The 15,210-nt window shown below is 35.3% G+C and overlaps 1 protein-coding gene across 1 annotated transcript in view; it reads right to left on the bottom strand.

Moving 5' to 3' along the window:
* Nucleotides 1–356: 356 nt before the first annotated feature.
* LOC138703738 (condensin-2 complex subunit G2-like) overlaps nt 357–15,210 on the bottom strand; it is a 54,412-nt gene continuing 39,558 nt past the window's right edge. The window contains exons 14-20 of the mRNA XM_069831870.1: nt 14,812–14,987; nt 12,502–12,692; nt 10,984–11,127; nt 9,658–9,801; nt 9,416–9,549; nt 7,197–7,367; nt 357–1,186 (exon numbers count right to left, since the gene is read on the bottom strand). Coding sequence (XP_069687971.1) covers nt 1,084–1,186; nt 7,197–7,367; nt 9,416–9,549; nt 9,658–9,801; nt 10,984–11,127; nt 12,502–12,692; nt 14,812–14,987 — 1,063 coding nt within the window. The 3' untranslated portion in view covers nt 357–1,083. The remainder of the gene's footprint in view (nt 1,187–7,196; nt 7,368–9,415; nt 9,550–9,657; nt 9,802–10,983; nt 11,128–12,501; nt 12,693–14,811; nt 14,988–15,210) is intronic.

Raw genomic sequence — 15,210 nt, forward strand, 5'->3', positions numbered from 1 at the left:
CTCAGTTCTAATAGCAGTTGAGAAGGCTGCATAGGGAGGGTACATCTTGAATACATTGTCAAGAGGTCAACTTTTCAGATAATATGACTATACCTGGGTATCGGAGCCTAGGGGGGCCCCCTCTGTTAGCTCTACTACTTCTCCTCTCCAGGCAGCTTCCTAGTTTGAGGCATCTGTACGGTATATATTATTATAATGTACCGAAGTACATATGATATTTCCATGCAGATATTCTGTGTCACCATACGATGAAAGAGTAATGGAACGGAGAAAAATTCTCTCCGGCGCCGGGATTTGAACCCGGGTTTTCAGCTCTACACGCTGACGTAGAGCTGAAAACCCGGGTTCAAATCCCGGCGCTGGAGAGAATTTTTCTCCGTTCCATTACTCTTTCATCGTCCTATGTACTGATCAACTGCAAGACATTTTGTGAATGAGACACCAACTTCGTGACAAAATCTCGTAAGTGATTTTCGAGGGTGAAATTGTAATCGTCTCAACATTAACAAACTCTTCTTGTATAAATACACTTCTCACTTTTTCCCTACCCTCCATCTAACACAAAATCCTTACAACGCCACTTCTGAATAAGTGGATGAACATATGACTTGGTTCGTGCAGATTTCAGATTATCTGTGACAAAACTTACGAATGCATTTCAACACGTTTTTATTCTGTAAATAACTTCCTTCTAAAAGAATTCTCTGCCTAATACTGTAGTAAACCACTCCATTAGAATGGTAGGCATTATTGTGCTGTAATGCAGTGTTGGACATAAGGGTGATCCAGCCTTTGCAGAAGATGACATAAGTGCTGATAACTTATGACATCGATGTGTGCTTAAGCCACTCTCAAATGATAAATGTATCTCTCTATATTAGTAAAAAGGGAATACTGATCTTGGTACTTGCACAATATTATGATCCACCACACACATCATGAAGATGGTAATGGATAATTACGAAACGAAGTTCTCGATGAAAAGTCACCATATGGCTACTTTGTGTATCACAGGTCCAGCAGGATATTTCAATGCCAGTGTTTTTAGTGAGATGCCATCATCTGATGTGGTCATGACTGGACTTAGTTGGAAGTTGTTGAAATTGTATTATACCTGTTTCTGCAAAGACCCAATTTTTCCATGACAGCATTCATCATTTGACCTGCTGCTGACAACAGGGTTTTCCTGATGGTGAAAAAAAAAAAAAAAACAGTACATGTCAATTATCCAGACACAAAACAACTATGAACATGGTGTAGAATTGGTAGAACGGATAAGTGGCTTAGTGGATAAAGTGCCAGCACGTAAAGCTGGAAACCCGGGTTCGAATCCCGGTGCCAGAGAGAATTTTTCTCCGTTCTACCGATTCTTCACCATATGGAAATGCAGAATTACTGCACTGAAACTCCGTATGTACTTGGTACATCATAGTAATATAACTATGAACATGCATTTGTTCAACACAATGTTTTCTGAGGGCAAAAAAAAAAACACGCACGTGCCATCATGCACATGGTATTCATGAAGTATGATTCACGCTTTAGTAATTAGTCCTGTAGGTCATTTTGAGCACAAATGTGAACATAATATGTGGGTCCATTGATCAATATTTAAGGAGCTATAGCTATGAAAGTAGAAGTGGTTATGAATAGAATTAAAGGGAATGAATTAAGGGGAGAGGATGGTATTTTTTTAAACTTTTTTCCTATTTGGTGTAAAATATTAATTTTTTGTATGTAGAGAGTCATAGGTGTGGCAACTCAACCAATAAAAATATCTTGAAAAAAAAAAAATTATTTCGGGGCCCAAATTTGAAAAAATAAACCCAATGCAGGATTGTACTAAAACCGATATATCTAAACCATTTTTAAAGATAGATTCAAACAGTTTTTTGCAATGTATTTGCAAAAGCATGTTCTACAAACTGTCTGTAACAGAATTTTGATATTAGTCCCTACGTTTGTAAAATAAACGATTAAATTTAATAACAATTTTCTGATTTCCTTTCTTGCAAACAAACGGACGTATTTTTAAAATGAAATCAATTAACAAAATTCTATTACAGAGAAAAGTTTCCTAATGGTCTACAGAATGTGTGTTCTACATTTCATGCATGTATCTTTAATAGTTCAGAAATTATATCCATTTTTGTCTGGCAATGTAGCAAAAAAATTAAGTTACTGGAAACCAATAAAAGCGGACATGCGATTTAAACATCCATAGCACAGGAAGTTTAAATATGACGTCTCAACATCCGATAAGGGCACAAATGCCCACAAAATGTTATGCAATGCATTCCACACATATCAAAGGGTATTTTAAAGAAAAACAATTTTTTTTTTTGAAAATTTAATTTACCGAAAACAACAATAAAAGTGGGCGAGTGATTTAAAAATCCATAACGCAGGAAGTTTAAAAATGGCGACTCAACATCCAATAAAGGCACAAATACCCACAAAATGTTATGCTATGCATTCCACACATATTACAGAGTATTTTAATGAATTTTTTTTTTCAAAATTTACTCATTTTTCACCAAAAAATACCATCCTCTCCCCTTGAACATACACAGAAAGATAAAAAAAAAAAATACTGGTAAACATAAAAACATATTTCAGTTTGAAATCAAGACTTCCTAATATTCCTCCTTCCATTTCAATGCAGTTGTCCACACAGATGTGAATCAGTGTGTAGCATTTCGCAGATCAGTATGGATGATGGCTGCAGTAGTGCTTATAATAATACGGGCAAGTAATGAATTATTCTCTTGTTTGTACTTTGTATGTAACCTGCCACTGCATTAGGAAAGTGAGTGGAGGCACCCTCATGTTGACAAATACATATGTCATCTGGTTTCTGAAGGGACCTCTTCCAATGTAACATTGCGAAATGCGGATGTTAGGCTTACTCAAGGACAGCTGTCATCAAACCTGACCTCTCCTACCACTTTCCCTGTACCTTAAGTCACGGTGGAAAACCACTCCCCATTAGTACAGGCCCCATTGTTTTTATTAAAACAGAAACATGTTGCCAGCCTAGTCCACAGTACAACATATGGATTTTTGTCCACAGAGTTAGCTCTGTGGTAGCGTGTTATTTTTAGGCTTCTGTTAATAAAGCCATTTGTTGAAATACTTTCGATTACGATAGGTGTAAATCTGTGGTTTGCTCCACAGATTTCGGAACATTGACCATATAATACAGTGAAACCTGAATAATTCGGAATCCTGTCTATTTCGGAACAATTTATTGGTCCCGGCGAAATTCGTGTGTATTATGTGTAATTTTTTCTGAATAAAACGGAAACTGTCTGCTTCTATTCAAAACGGAAATAATATTTTCGACACACTACTTTAATGTGAACTATATTTTGAAACAGTATGTGCTTTTAAGGAATGTACGAAATACGTAGGTCACTAAGATACCTTGGCAATATTTATTGACTTTCAGTTAGCATATGACTCTGTTTGGAGAAATAAATTATTACTAAAACTCCAGAAATTAGTTATCTCCAGCAATATGTTCAGATGGATATCAGAATTCCTTAGTCAAAGATTCATTGCCACTAAATTCAATAACTCACTTTCTAGTTACAGACAAACATATCGAGGTCTACCTCAGGGCGCTGTCCTCAGCACAACTTTATTCAATATTTATATAAATGACTTACCCTCCCTATTAGAGGAATCAAACATGAAAACAGCACTATTTGCAGATGATATAGTTTTGTGGACTTCCGGATCTTACAGACATAGAGACAAAATTCAAAATTCTGCTCTTAAAGCTCTAAATCAACTACATGAATGGAATACATCAAATTTGAAGACACTTAATTTAAGCAAAAGTAACTACCAAATATTTTCACTTGGTAAAAAAGAAAGAGAATTCAATATCCAATACAATGGCCAACACCTTCCTAGGATTTATGAATCCAAATATCTTGGAGTTATTTTCGATAATAAGTTAACATGGAGCAACCATTTGAAATACATTTCTGAAAAAGCTCGTAAAAGATTCTCCCTTCTAAAAAGACTAGCAGGAAAGAAATGGGGATGCTCTAGGAATACTTTGAACACTACATACAAAATGTTTATACAGCCAGTCCTGACATACTGCGGAGAAATTTTAATTACTTCACCTTTCATAAACGACATAGAATATGTTCAAAACCAAGCTCTCAGACTCATTACTGGTGGAATCAAAACAACGCCAATAGATTCTATGAGGTTCCTCACTAATATTAACAGCATCAAAATGACAATAGAAGAAAAAGCACTGATTCAATATGAAAAACTTATCAGATTACCAGGAAACAATTGGCATTCATACAGTCCTCTCTGTAGATTGAAAACTCAAAAAAGTTTCATATCCATTGTTCAAGAATTAAAACAGAAAAGCAATATCCCGAATTTAAAAGAAAACTTACAAATTAAACCAAACCCTTTAACTCTATTAAATATAGAATATAATCTAAATTTAACAGAAGAAATACTGAAATCAGAAGTAAACACTGAAATGCTGAAACAATTGTCTTTAGAGACAATTAATATTAGGTACCCTCCACAAAACTGGCTTCATTTATACACCGACGAATCCTTGATCTCCAGAGAACAAGGTGCCGGTGCAGATGTTACGTGCTGTCTCTTCTCACTTTATAGATCTCTTGGATATGGAACAACAAGTTTTGATGGTGAAATCATTGCAATAAGTGAATGTCTCAGGAATCTTCTATGCCACATCAATAAATTTAGGAATGCAGTTATATTGTCAGACTAAAAAGCAACTATTCTATCAATAGTCTCTAAACACACACCTTCATCTCAAACAGCAGAAATAACTAAAATGCTCTCTCAATTAATATCACTCAATAAAAGAATTGTATTCCAATGGATACCATCCCATTGTGGAATCCTGGGAAACGAGAATGCGGATGCTTTAGCAAAGAAGGGCAGCACTGCTACTTACAGACCTGTTACTAAATCTACGTATTACTCTGTGAAAAGATTTATTAAATCTACATACTTAGACTTCAACAAACAAAATTTGATAACTCAATCCCAAGGGAAAAAATGGAACTCTCTGCATCAAAATCCACAGTTAATTCCCGATTTACCACGAAAATCGTCTGTAGCTGCATTTAGATTGGCAACAGGCCATGACTGTTTGGCCAAACACCTGCATAGAATTGGAATATATCAGTCCCCTAACTGCCCATTGTGCAACTCAAACCAAGAAATGGATTCGGAACACCTCAAAATCTGTGCTTCAGTGGCTAGTCGTGATAATATCTTTGAAAAATATTGGAGTGCAAGAGGTCAAATGACTTTATTGCCAAACGCCTGGCATTAGAAAACAACAACATATTTTGAAACAGTATGTGCTTTCAAGGAATGTACGAAATACGTAGGTCACTAAGATAAAAACAAGTTTTCTTTGCAAAATTGTTGAGGGTGCCAGGGTGTGTTGGCCTGGTGGTCATAAATTTTATTACCCTGTTGACTAGGCAGACGAGTCCCTTCAAAGATGTTCAATGCTTCACTCCTGTATACTGTTGTAGCTGGGTAGAACGCAAGTGTATTAGTGATTTCGTGATAAAAAAAAAGTTGCGTAAAATGTTGCACTATCATTAAATGATGAAGTAAAAGTTATCGAGGAAAATAAGAAACGAAGCATATGGAAAATAATGTTGAAATTTAGGAATGGAAAACTCACGTGTAACTTAACACTTTAAAAAATAAAGGCCGTATCATGAGTGAGTGGCTTGCGGTCAATAATGATGACATAAAAAGGAAACAGAAAACAACTGGTTACATAGAAATAAATGAACTGTTGTGAGAGTGGATTCTACTTGCCCTTTCAAACATCATGCCAATTTCTTGACCTATTCTGCAAAGCAAACCATTGAACTGGCAAAGAAATTAGATAATCCAGAATTCAAGGCTTCTAATAGATGGCTCCTAGTTCACTAAATAATGTGTTGTGATATACAGTACAGTATTATAGTATAGTGTTAGATATTAAATTTAGTGTAATTAATAAACTTTATAGTGTTTAATGAGTGAGTTACGATACAATTTATACAGGAAATGAGATTTTCATCAAGATCATTCACCAATTAAATAAGCGGCAGGAAGCTGATTTAATGTCAGTAGTGTTAAACAGAATATTTTGTAATTCCTACAATTTGCGACATGCCATTTCGTTTTTCATTTATACAAATGATCAAATATTCCATTTCAACTTCACATCTGAATAACACGGAAACCTGTCCACAACGGAAAAAAAATTAGGACTATGTCACTTCCGTCTTGCACAGGTTTCACTGTACTATTATTCTGGTATTTATTCTTGTTCTTTGGGTTATTCACGTGAATATTTATTATTATTTTTACATTGACTTCCTTTAAATTTATTGACTCCAGACTAGTCTACCGGGTTCGATTCCTGGCGAGTTCAGAAATTTTCATGTAAAATTTCTACCTTGGGACTAGGAGAGATGGCACAACTTCTAATCACTAAATTGTGTACCAATATGCCTGGGTTAAATCTCAAATCTCCCTGCAATGCTTATGACGAAAAGGCATATTTCACTGTTGATAGTGATTCGTCCGTCGGATGGAGACGTGAAGCCTGGCGGCCCCCTTGGTGCTATTCGACTGGAATAGGCTACGTGTTGGCACCGGGTTTCCCCTTCTCTCTTCCTCACTCATTCTCTACTCACTTACACATACACTCAGCCTAGTACACAACGTAACCCTTCACAGCTACACATCATGCATAATGTGGCCCACCGAAGTGGTCTGCAACTTCAAATTGGGTAACAGTCCTGCCATCTATCCACAGTATGCAGAACCCAAATCACGCAAGTGGGAAGGCACGCACGCACGCACGCACACGCGCGCGCACGCGCGCACACACACACACACACACACACACACACACACACACACACACACACACACACACACACACACACACACACACACACACACACACACACACACACACACACACACACACACACACACACACACACACAGATTTTTACAAATAAATAAAAAATTAACGATGAATGGTTCCAACTTCATAAGACTTTTTTTAACTCAAAATTACCTATAGAACTGATACCGAAGAGCAGGTCATACTTGATGATACCCTGAATATAGAAATTTCCTAAGAAAGCAACAAGACTCACGTTGTTTTTGTAATCTGAAAGGAGTCCACTGTTGAAAGTGTGCTTTCACTGGTGAACAATTCTCGGAGCGAAGCACGTCTGGATGAACTAGAAGCAGTAGGAACTGTGAGAATGCTGTGATCTGTGGATGATTCTGAGGATGACGATGACGACGACGACGATGGCGACGAACTGTTCAGAATTTAAAAAAATTAGTGCAATAAACTGGACACACTGTCTTACTATACGTGTTGCAAAGAACAATTATTAAGCAAATTCAATAGACTTTGTTTTCTATACTGTGTACCTCAGAATAAGAAAACTTTTATTCTAAAATATCTTTGAAACAATGAATAGAAGAATAAACTCTACTTTCAAGTGGCCAACTTTATGTCAAATTATGTACATTATTTTAAGACCTGTAATTTAGGCCAGAAAAAGATACTTTTTTCAATTTGATAAATATAAAATTAAAAAGTGAAAAAGAGTTTTGTGCAGCAAAGCAAACAGAAAGAGAACTCTCTTAGTTCAAGTTCTAAATGTAGGTAACAAAAATTTATTCCCTCTTTCCTCATATCATGAATGAATGAATGTATGTATGTATTTGTCTTTAAGCAATATACCTTTTGGTGAGGCGGCCGTCTTCCCGTTTTACAATGCCTCTCGTACAAGTCATTTAGTTCATTACTTATTTTTAATTTATTATTGCAATTCTTCCTCTAGTCTTTACTCGTCTATCATCAATTCTTCCACTTCTTTACTCCTAACCCATTATTATATCGAAATACTATACTTCTAATTTTTAACCCCCCCCTCCTGTATGACTCATTTCCCCTCACTTCACATCTCTAACTATTTGTACTTTTCACTGCTAACTTTTCCACATTGCTACTTTATTCAGGTCTTAGTTATCTTTTCTCACGATTTATTCCCTCTCCACATCATTTCCTTATGTCATACTGTTTTTTCACCTCGTTTTCCCCTCTTCCTTCATCACTGCTTCCTGAACTATCTCCTACTTGCGTTACTCAACTTCTCGTCAGCCTCGATTTAGATCGTAGTTCCTTCACCCGGTTCGGAATTGCTCCCATTTGATGTCTACTATTTCCATTTGGTTGCAATGAGGTCTTGTTCTGCTGTGCTTGCTGAATACCAGTTCGCGTCATTCTTGTTTCTTCTTCAGATGACGTCACTGCCTGCTTTCCGGAAAATTTTGCTGAGTTTAACACATTTGCATTTGCCTTGTGTACACTCACCACACTTGTGTCATTAACCTCGCTTTTAGATACGATATTCTTGATTTTTTCCATGGAGGAATTTCGTTCACAACTGGAGTTTTAGCAATGAGTGTATCTATGATATAGATTGGTATTTCTTTTTTTATCTTATAGAAATTGCACAGGATATCATCTGACAGTTTGAAGAAGATCTGAGATCTGGATGAGGCTTGCAATTTTAAATGTATTTTTAGATCCTTTTGTAATATATAGTGTCTGATTGGTTGAATACTACATTCAATTTCTAGGGCAACAGTTGACGTGGTTTTTGGTACTCCTAGGCATAATCTTAAGGCTGAGTTTTGAAGAACAGAAATTTTTTGTAGGTGAGTTGCTGATGCTCCTCCCCATATTTCACATCCATAGGTCAATTTTAATCGTATATAAGCATTATAAAACAGACGAATTTTTTTCACAGCCCTGCAGTATATATTGACTACACCTCATTTCTGGCTACTAGCAACAGGCATCTATAATGAACACCGATCAAAATACCCCTCATTTCTCGTCAAAAACAACAAATGAATAGACTACAGTGGACTTTATGTTGTCAGCAAACAGCTGGATACATTAAGAAGATTGATTCTTGATTTTTTTTTTTTTTCCAAAATGTTTCTGTTCCATTCCTTTTCATCTCGGCCTACAATCAGTTCCTTTAACGTTACTACACACTCCTCTACACTAAAAACCAAATTGTTTATCTTAATTTTGTCCTTGATAAGTTTCGTGAATTGTTCATTTCTTCATACTGCTTTAAGAAAAGGGATTAAAACTCTTCTTCTACTTCTCACTTCATAGCTCCAATCATCATCTATTCTGATCGTTGTGTTCCCTAGCAACCTCCTATTCTTCATAATCCTCTCCTTCGTAACCAAACTCTTAAATTTTACTAATACTGGCCTAGCTTGATCTGAATTTTGTATTTGCTTTCCTCATACCATAGATATAAGCAAAATTACAAACCTGACTGAACGTATCTTTGTAAGAGCTGTCTCAGCTGCAAGTGCTGGACTCTTCAGGTCTCGGGTTAGCATTGCACCAGAGTTGAATACTAGCACGTGGATAATTTGCACTGCAGCTACTATCTGAAGTTTATCCTGCAAGTAACACGAAATTTCTGTATGTCACATTAAATAGCACTTCCACACAAATCATGGATCAAGAATAACACCAAACACATTAATATTGCTAAGAACACACCACACCTTAGTATACTGTTGACGAATCCGCATCTTCATGAAATATAAAAACATCACACCATACACTTCATTTTGCTGAAATGTTCTCAGGATCTGTGCAGCCGTGTATGGCAAGGCATTCACTTTTTTCAATGGCTCCACTGTCTGCTCCTAAAATAAATCACAAAATAATAAGGCCCGTAACACAATTGCAGAGTTTTCCCCAGCGAGAAATGTGTTGCGAGAAAATTAAAAAAATTGATAACATGGATTCAAATGGACGTCCACACACGAAGAGATTCTTGCTCAAGGCAAAAACCTCACGTGAGTTTCTCACTGGAATCGGTAGCTCTGCGAATTTTCTTGACACATTTATCAAAGATGTTTGACATTTATACTCTTTATGACAATTGAATGTAGAAAAAGATATCACAGGTGGCGATGAATTGTACTGTTTTTATTTGAAAATGAGGAAGGATGGCTGATAATTGCAGTCAAACTTATCGAACTTGTACGATGTCACCCGTAGGCTATATTTTATTTTGATGAGATTTAATAGTATTAATTAAACATTTGAAATGATGATCTTATGTCTTAACAGTTTACATAATTTTAATCAGAACATAGCAAAGAATCCTCTATCATATCATGAATAGCAAAAAACTGAGGTCTATTCAACCTGAAATAATGCCTAATGTATCATCATTCAAATCGAAACCAGTGTCCAAAACTCGCCCTTATTTTCATAAGATACAATGTGATTTTGAGATATTTCTGGCTTTAATTTTAGGCCTACTTTTTCTTACCACTAACAAAATATGTTCATGTAACTCCATTTCCTCATCATCTGAATACTCAGATTCAACATAGCGTTCGTACATAATTTGTGAAGTACGACAATATACTTACAGGTTATATATTTAAGTACGCCAATATACTTACAGGGTATATATTTAAGTACGACAATATACGTAAATATATAACCTATAATATTTCCCCCGAGTTATTACTGTAATCAGAAAAATGCTTTCTGCATGAAGGCAGTGCATAGATGATCATAGCGAGGTGTGATCTGTGATAGCGAGAACTCGCCAAGTGTGTGTAGGAAGGCTCTTCGCCTCTTTCTCACAACACATTTCTCGCTAGCGAAAACTCTTCAAGTGTGTTACGGGCCTAATAATGATTTCATATTATGTACTTCTACAGGACTACTTACAGTGTTTTCTAAAAAACATGAAATCTCCCATAACCTTCAATATTCCAGTATAATAAAGTTTCAGTTACCTTTGCAGAATTTTTTAAAGGATATGAATTATTACCAACTATCATTAGATTTTAGTGTAACTTACATACCTCTTTGATTCTGTTCGCTGTGATGCTGACTACAGCATCAACACAACTGATTATAATGCCACAAACAAACTTTGATGTGACTCCATAATAACGCAATCCCATCTGAAGTACTTCTTTCAGGAATACTCGAACAGAATCCATATTCTGGAGTCAAGAAACAAAAGCACACAATATGAATCATTACAACAATTTTAAAATGTGGGTTAAAGGGGAACATGCATGGGTATCATTTCCCACTTAAAGTAAGTCCTTTTAGTGACAAATATGATATACAGGGTGGTCCACGTAACTCTTTCACCTCTGATCGCGTGTGAAATATTTCAGATATACACAAACAAATCATTACAAATTAAATTACATCAATGGGGACATCTGATACATGTAATTCATTTTTTTGTACATGAAATAATTTTCAAGATATTAGAGTCAACTTTTTTTTTTTTTTTTTTTTTTATGAAAACCAACTATGTTTCACAGGAGGAGGACAATTCTGGTTACAGTTGTGCGTCAATTAAATCACAATCACAATGTACTGTATATTTTACTTACAAATGGCTTTTAAAGAACCTGGAGATTCACTGCCGCCCTCACATAAGCCTACCATCGGTCCGTATCCCAAGAAAGATTAATCCACTATCATCATATCACACCTCCCCCCTCAAATAAATTTTAATATTATCCTCCCATCTACGTCTCTGCCTCCCATCTACATCTTGGCCACCCCAAAGGTCTTTTTCCCTCCGGTCTCCCAACTAACACTCTATATGCATTTCTGGATTTGCCCATACGTGCTACATGCCATGCCGATCACAAACATCTGGATTTAATGTTCCTAATTATGTCAGGTGAAAAATACAATGCGCGCAGTTCTGCATTGCGTAACTTTCTCCATTTTCATGTAATTTCATCTCTCATTTTACATAACTTCTATATACAGTAGAACCAAATTTTCCATCACCCTATTAACTGACTAGTGGATTATCTGTCTTTCTCTCTCGCTCTTTTTTTTTATGTAGAAAAAATACGAAATACTGTACATTATATTAGTAAGAATTTTTTCTACAGAGTGTTTTCTTTACAAACTTTACCTTTACATATTGTCTACTTTTCAAGGAGCCATACTGACTTGACTTCTATGCAAAATGTCTTCTACAGTTGTCAAAAAAAAAAAAAAGTGTTGTGCTACAAAAAAAAAGTGCAAGTAATTGAATGGTTTGGGAAAAGAGAAACTGTGGTTCATCTCGCATCAGAATACGAGATAGGAATTACAACTGTGCACGATTTAATAAAAACAAATATAGTGTATAAAGTATATAATCTACAACTTGAGACCTGTACTATTCCTATCTTTTCACAGATAGCCTTCATAAAGAAGATAGTCGTTGAAAATCAGACTTAAATTAGTGAACTTCTGATCTACTATCTAGCATCTTAAAACAGAAGACCACGAAGTAATTACGAAACTGTATTATGCACTTAATTTATGAAAACCTTAACAATTTTATATAATTATTTTACCTCCACATACTGCTTCACTGTCTCCTCACTGTAGTTCTCCTTCTTGAATGCATCTAACATTCTTTGTATCAATGCAGGCATAGAGCTACGCAGCAGATTTTTTGTATCTGCATGTTCACTGTTAACAATACTATACTCCACTAGTCTGTGCATGACACACACCACACTGTGTGCAAATGAAAGAGCACAGCCTGAAAATATATCACACAAAAAAAAATCAGATGTTGTATTAGAAGAAATGTTAACCAGAACATAATTACGACTGAAATATTTTAACAATAAAACATCACTATTTATCATCATCATCATCATCATCCTTCACGAATTAGGCCTCTGTAGACCTGTTTCGGCCCCATCTAGCAGTCTTCTTAAAGGTCTTCCTGGTCGACGATGTCCTCTAGGTTTATATTGCATCATAATTTTTGGGATTCTTGAATTTTCCATTCTTCTTACATGATCTAGCCAATTGAATTTGTATCTGCTGATTTTTTCTTCTACTGACTCTACTTCTAATTGTTCTAAAATTTCTTCATTCCTTTTTCGGTCTAAAAGAGTATATCCTGCTGTCCTCCTCAAAAATTTCACTTCCGTTGCTTTGATTCTGTTCATGTCTTTTTTCTTTAATGACCAAATCTCGCTTCCGTATAAAAGGGAGGGTAATGCTAGTGTATTATATATTTTTATTCTTGTAGATTTTTGTACTAATTTAGCTTTTAATGCATTGTTTATTATTCCTAGAATTTGTGTAAATTTGGTAATTTTCTTGTTCACATCTTTTTCATTTTGATAAGATATTTCACAACCCAGATAATTGAAATTTCGCACTTGTTCGAGGCATTGGTTATTGTGTATTATCTTACTTCTGACTGGGTCTTGTCCTAAAAATGCCATTACTTTTGATTTTTGTGCTGAAATTTCCATCCCAAAATCTTTTAATATTTTATTTAATGTACACAATCCTCTTTGTAAATTATCCTCTGAATTGGAAATTATGACTTGATCATCGGCATAGAGTAAGGTATTTAATGTTAGAGCACTGGTTATTTTGATTCCTGATGTGTAGATTTGGTTCCATTTTAAAATAATTTCATTTATATAAATATTAAATAAAGTTGGTGATAGTGGACAACCTTGTCGAACTCCATTATTAACTAATTTTCTTTCGGATATACAGTTATTTATTTTGACACTTATTTTGCTGTCCGTGTAGATTTCTATTATATTTTGCAATAGCAAATTTATATAATTATTATATAATTATATATATTATTATATAATTATATAATAATTATTATTGCTGTTTATATTGTTAAATAAATAAATTTAATTACATAACGGGAACCATAAAGAGAACACTAAAAAATAAAACTAGAAGAGACTCAATAATAAAACTCTATAAAGCAATGACCATCCCCACTGTAACTTATGGATCTGAAACATAGACATTGACTGCAGAAAATAAAAGAAGAATACAGACAGCTGAAATGAAATTTCTTAGACCTATAGCAGGATACACAAGACTGGATAAAAAACCAAACAATGAAATAAGACAAGAGTTAAAAATAGAAGAATTAAATAAAACAATAATGGAATATAGAACCAATTGGAAACAACACTTGAGAAGAATGTCAGTAAATAGGATACCCCAAGCGTCATACAACTACAACCCCAAGGACATAGAAACCCAGGACGACCAAAGAAGAGATGGACACAAGATTTTGGAACCAGAACAGGCTAAAATGGCCTAAAACCGTGAAGAAGAAGAAGAAGAAGAAGAAGAAGAAGAAGAAGAAGAAGAAGAAATTGTTTCATGAATTAAATCCAAAAACTATCTACATACTTAGACTTCAACAAACAAAATTTGATAACACTATCTCAAGGAAAAAAAATGGAACTCTCTGCATCATAATCCACAGTTAATTCCCGATTTACCACGCAAATCGTCTGTAGCTGCATTTAGATTGGCAACAGGCCATGATTGTTTGGCCAAGCACCTGCATAGAATTGGAATATATCAGTCCCCTAACTGCCCATTGTGCAATTCAAATCAAGAAATGGATTCGGAACACCTCAAAATCTGTGCTTCAGTGGATGATCACGACAATATCTTTGAAAAATATTGGAGTGCAAGAGGTCAAATGACTTTACTGTCAAACGCCTGGCATTAGAAAACAACAACATAGTCACACTTGATAAATTGGTAGATAAAGTAATGTCGCTACATTGACTTATTCTTCTATGAAAAATTTTCCTTTCTGAGGTACAGAAATGGTGCACAATAACAATGTAGTGTTAGCTATTAAAATATACCTGTTTCCATTATTGTCGTCAAATGCTCAATCACACACACATTGAATCTGTCATTAGTTTGTTTAAGTGCAATTATTACATCTGCCACTTTCGTCAGGTTCTTCAAAATATTCACTGACAGAGGAATTGGTGTACCGACAGCTGGCAAATGCTCTGGTATGTGAGGTAGTACAACCCTGCACAAAAACGAAACACGTCAATAATAGTGACAAACAATAAAGAAAAAGTGAAAAATCTTGAATACACCAAAGTAAAAATATACCTTATCAGAATAGCAGTTTCGTAAGAGAAAAGACATGTACACTTCCCGCTTGGGGTCTGCAAGCATGAGTGACGTCACGCGGTGGGTAGAAGCAGTACTATAGTATAGCCCGACCATCGGATCTGTGCCCCCGTAAG

Source organism: Periplaneta americana, chromosome 7 (genome assembly GCF_040183065.1).
Source record: "Periplaneta americana isolate PAMFEO1 chromosome 7, P.americana_PAMFEO1_priV1, whole genome shotgun sequence".
Taxonomy (NCBI): Eukaryota; Metazoa; Arthropoda; class Insecta; order Blattodea; family Blattidae; genus Periplaneta; species Periplaneta americana.